The 4,120-nt window shown below is 38.9% G+C and overlaps 1 protein-coding gene across 1 annotated transcript; it reads left to right on the top strand.

The window, feature by feature from the left end:
- The first annotated feature begins 1,448 nt into the window (after positions 1 to 1,448).
- On the top strand, positions 1,449 to 3,846 carry tyrobp (transmembrane immune signaling adaptor TYROBP). The gene is made up of 5 exons (XM_084336919.1): positions 1,449 to 1,549; positions 2,479 to 2,499; positions 2,624 to 2,767; positions 3,076 to 3,161; positions 3,263 to 3,846. Exons 1-5 carry the CDS (start codon positions 1,513 to 1,515, stop codon positions 3,317 to 3,319), a joined length of 345 nt encoding a protein of 114 aa, XP_084193045.1. The 5' UTR covers positions 1,449 to 1,512; the 3' UTR covers positions 3,320 to 3,846.
- The last annotated feature ends 274 nt before the right edge of the window (positions 3,847 to 4,120 follow it).

The following is a 4,120-nucleotide window of genomic DNA, read 5'->3' as shown; positions in this document are numbered from 1 at the left end:
AGCTGAAGGGGTATTTGGAGGAGATAGGGGAGGCAATGATCAGAATATTAGGATACGGATTACCACAAACAGGACTGGTGCTTTACTTAGGAAACCTGACACACGAGGGAATACAAGGGGGGGACAAATATTTAATAAAGATAATGTTGATAGCGGCCAGAAAAGCAATAACGAGACTGTGGTACAAGGAAGACCCACCGACAATAGCACAATGGGACGGAATAGTAGAGGAGATACAGGATATGGAGAGGATAACACACATGCTGAGGTTACAGGAAGAGAAATTTGGAGAAAGATGGGGTAAGTGGGAGGATTACAAGGGGAATGAAAACGACATCACAGAGGAAGAACCAAATACACCACAAGAGGGCGAAGGGTAAAGGAGGAAAGAGGTTCAAAGAGGGTCTCTGAACCCATGTCACACACTTAATGTTTTCTAATTTCATTTTGGTTTAAGGTATGACAACTGTTTTATGTTTTTTATTTGCTTAAGTCAGTATTTTTTATTTTTCGTCTTTTGGATATTAAATTTTTTTTATTTATTATTTATGTCTGATTAATAGTGTTGTTGATGTTATTGTATATGCCGTGTTGTTTGTCTATAAATGTTTAATAAAACAATTTAAGTTTAAAAAAAAAAAGGCCTGGCTGGAGTTAGGCTGACTGCTACCAACCCCCACAGCAGCTAACCACAGGCCATTACGGTGATGGCCTCTCTTTCTGTAAAAGTTGAATTTAGAATACCCTGTACAGCTACATCCGTTAGAACAATGACAACTCATATATTGTACTATAATATAACCAAACGGGCATACAGACCCTCATCTGCACCTTTGTTTACACAGTTTTGCGCATATTTTTATATTCAGATTTAATTATATTGTTTACACTGTTTATTATAAAGAAAGAATATAATATTCTGATACAATTGTATTGCCTATATCTGTGTCATTCTACTATTACCCAACCCATACGCGTCATACCTGTACCTCCCCTCCCCCTTCCCCCATGCTGCTATAATGCCCATATTTCCCCAAGGGGACCAATAAAGGAATATATTATCTTATACAAAACAAAACAAAATATATACTATTAAAGTACTTGAACAATAAGTAGACCCACATCCAAATTGAGAGCAGTGATGAAAACGCATGAATTTGAGAGATTCTGCAGATGTACAATATTAGAGAGAGAGAGAGAGAGAGAGAGAGAGAGAGAGAGAGAGAGAGAGAGAGCAGCAAACACTCATGTGAACATGATATCACATGGAAACAGAAACACAGTGGCTTCCTCTTCTCTCACAACGGTCCGTCTTCCTCTGAGCAGCTCACACACCGACTCCCTCTGTCCTCACAGCACTGCCGCTGTCTCTCCTGATCCCGTCCCGTTTCTACTGCCCCCGGGCTGGCTCCTCTGTTCACAGGCTCCGTACCTATCTGGAACAGGACCGGCGACCCTTGACCACCTCCTCGCCCCTTTCTTCTTCCTCTGGCCTACAGGAGCGTGGAGAAGATGACCAATTCCCTTTGTATTGTGGGTTCTTTGTTTGGTGAGTGGACAACCTTGTGATATGTGATATTATTTGTTAGTTTGTAATGCACCGCCTTGCATTGTTTGGTAATTTGTTACTTTTAATTAATTTTGTGTCTGTGATCTATACTGCTTTCGTTTTTGAGTCCTGTAAAGGACTTGGACATTTTAACATTGGTTTGTGATTATGATTATGATTACCGTTGTTGTTGTTGTTGTTGTTGTTGTTGTTGTTGTTGTTGTTGTTGTTGTTGTTGTTGTTGTTGTTGTTGTTGTAATACACTTTATTTGTATAGCACCTTTCATACAAAGATTGCAGCTCAAAGTGCTTCACAACAGAAAAAAGTCTCCCAATAGGCCACCTTGTTTATGGTTTGATTATATTGCAGTTTAAAAAAATATATATATATAGATAATAGTAAAAAGAGTCAAACAGAGTAGACAGAGTAAAATAGTGCAATAGTGCATTGCAATAAAATAGTAGAATAGAATAGACAGAGTCTATAAAATAGTTCTGAATTAGAACTTGTAATAAAAGTAATAAAAGAGTTAAATAGAATGGACAGAGTAAAATAGTGCAATCTACAGTACAATCAGCAGTGGAGTGTATTAAAAGGCTATAGTGAAGAGGTAAGTTTTTTTTTTATTTAGAGATCTAGCTTCCCTAATGTCCATAGCATAGGTAGTGTGTTACATAACTTTGGTGCATATAGTTTGCGAAGGCTGCGTCCCCGATTATCTTTAGGCTGTGGTTTGGAACCTTCAATGGACCAGTAGTAGATGATTGCAATATTCTAGAAGGCATTAGTTGACTAGAGAATTTGCAATATAGCTTTGGTCCTGTTCCATTTAGTTTCCATTTCCACTTTGTATAGAAGGAGCATGTCAGTGTATGTGCTTCATAATTATCACTAATGATGTTTGTTTTGTTTACTTTGTGACTTCCAGGTCCTGCAGAGGGCGGCCAAGGTAGTTGTATATTTCATGACAATATCTTCCAAGCTCACCGAGCACTGTGTAGTGTTTGAGCACCTTTACGTAGTTCATGTTCTTTGTTTACTCTCTCGTCCTATGTCACCCTTTCTTTCCACAGTGTGTGGTCCCTGCTACCAGATGGACATGAGGTCTGTAGTGGGCATCGTTACCTGTGACATCATCCTGACCGTCTTCATCACCCTCTGTGTGTTCTGCTTTGTGACCTTTGTAAGGAAGAGGAGTAGGCGGGACTCTCGTGATGGTGAGAGGACTCTGTGTGTGTGTGTGTGTGTGTGTGTGTGTGTGTGTGTGTGTGTGTGTGTGTGTGTGTGTGTGTGTGTGTGTGTGTGTGTGTGTGTGTGTGTGTGTGTGTGTGTGTGTGTGTGCGTGCGTGCGTGCGTGCGTGCGTGCGTGCGTGCGTGCGTGCGTGCGTGCGTGCGTGCGTGCGTGCGTGCGTGCGTGCGTGCGTGCGTGTGTGTTGGGGAGGGGAGGGGAGGGGAGGGAAGGGAAGGGGTTGGGGATAATGCAGAACTTGAATCTATCCTTGTATCCTCTCCTAAATCTGGATAGGTAGAGGAAACCCAGCATCAACACTGTCAAAGAGAAAGACAGCGGAGGACAGAAAGACAGCAGAGGACACAGAATCTCCATATCAGGTGCAGTAATCATAGAACTTGTGATTTAGGTCTCAAGAGACTAAAGGTAAATGGAGTAACCTACATGCGACATGTGTTCTAATTTAATTGACTTCTTGTAGGAGCTACAGGGAGTCCAATCTGATGTGTACAGTGACCTCCGACACTTCAGGAAATGAGTTATTATTATTTTTAATTATTTTGAAACCTGAGAAGGACTTAATATGGCTTTGCAGTGCATTCATAACAGACACCCTCCTATATATATGCTGGTTTGTTGTCTATAGGCAATTGTACAATATTATTATACAGAATTATAGAAAACAAAAAGATAAATTATTTGATGTGATGGCTTTTCACTCAAACCTTGAATTGTACTATTATGTCATGTAATGTTTTCTACACATTTGATGTGGTTTTTGTTTATTTGTATCTACTAAATGTGTATATTTCTACTTTATTTGTGTCTTTAAATATGTGGTTGTATTTCATTAATTAATTGTACATAATTCATTATTTTTTTATGTTGTATAATCTGGGAAAGAAGATAATGTGTATTTTCACTTGTTGTTAAGATGTTAAGAACTATTCTATGGCAATATCTGAATGTAATATCAAATGTGATTCTATCAACTGATTACCATTGTTGTGCATTTGGTAATAAAAAGTAAAAGTACCAAATCAGGTCTAGAGGTTGATACATTTGCAAGCTCAATGATTTTGTAACATTAAATTATATCTGTGCCAAACATGGCTTTACTTGTTGTTCTGTTTAACTGCCTAACTATTAAAAAGATGTTTCCACATAATGACAGAACATGCTCCTTCTTTCTTTCTTTCTTTCTTTCTTTCTTTCTTTCTTTCTTTCGTTCGTTCGTTCTTTCTTTCTTTCTTTCTTTCTTTCTTTCTTTCTTTCATCGCTGGACATGATCACATGTAATCTAAACTGGGATGAAAAAGCCCCGGGCATCAGGAGATAT

The sequence above is a fragment of the Notolepis coatsorum genome, assembly GCF_963971535.1.
Source record: "Notolepis coatsorum genome assembly, chromosome: 19".
Classification (NCBI taxonomy): domain Eukaryota; kingdom Metazoa; phylum Chordata; class Actinopteri; order Aulopiformes; family Paralepididae; genus Notolepis; species Notolepis coatsorum.
Note: the sequence above shows the minus strand (reverse complement) of the source record. Positions and strands in the feature narration are given on the sequence as shown.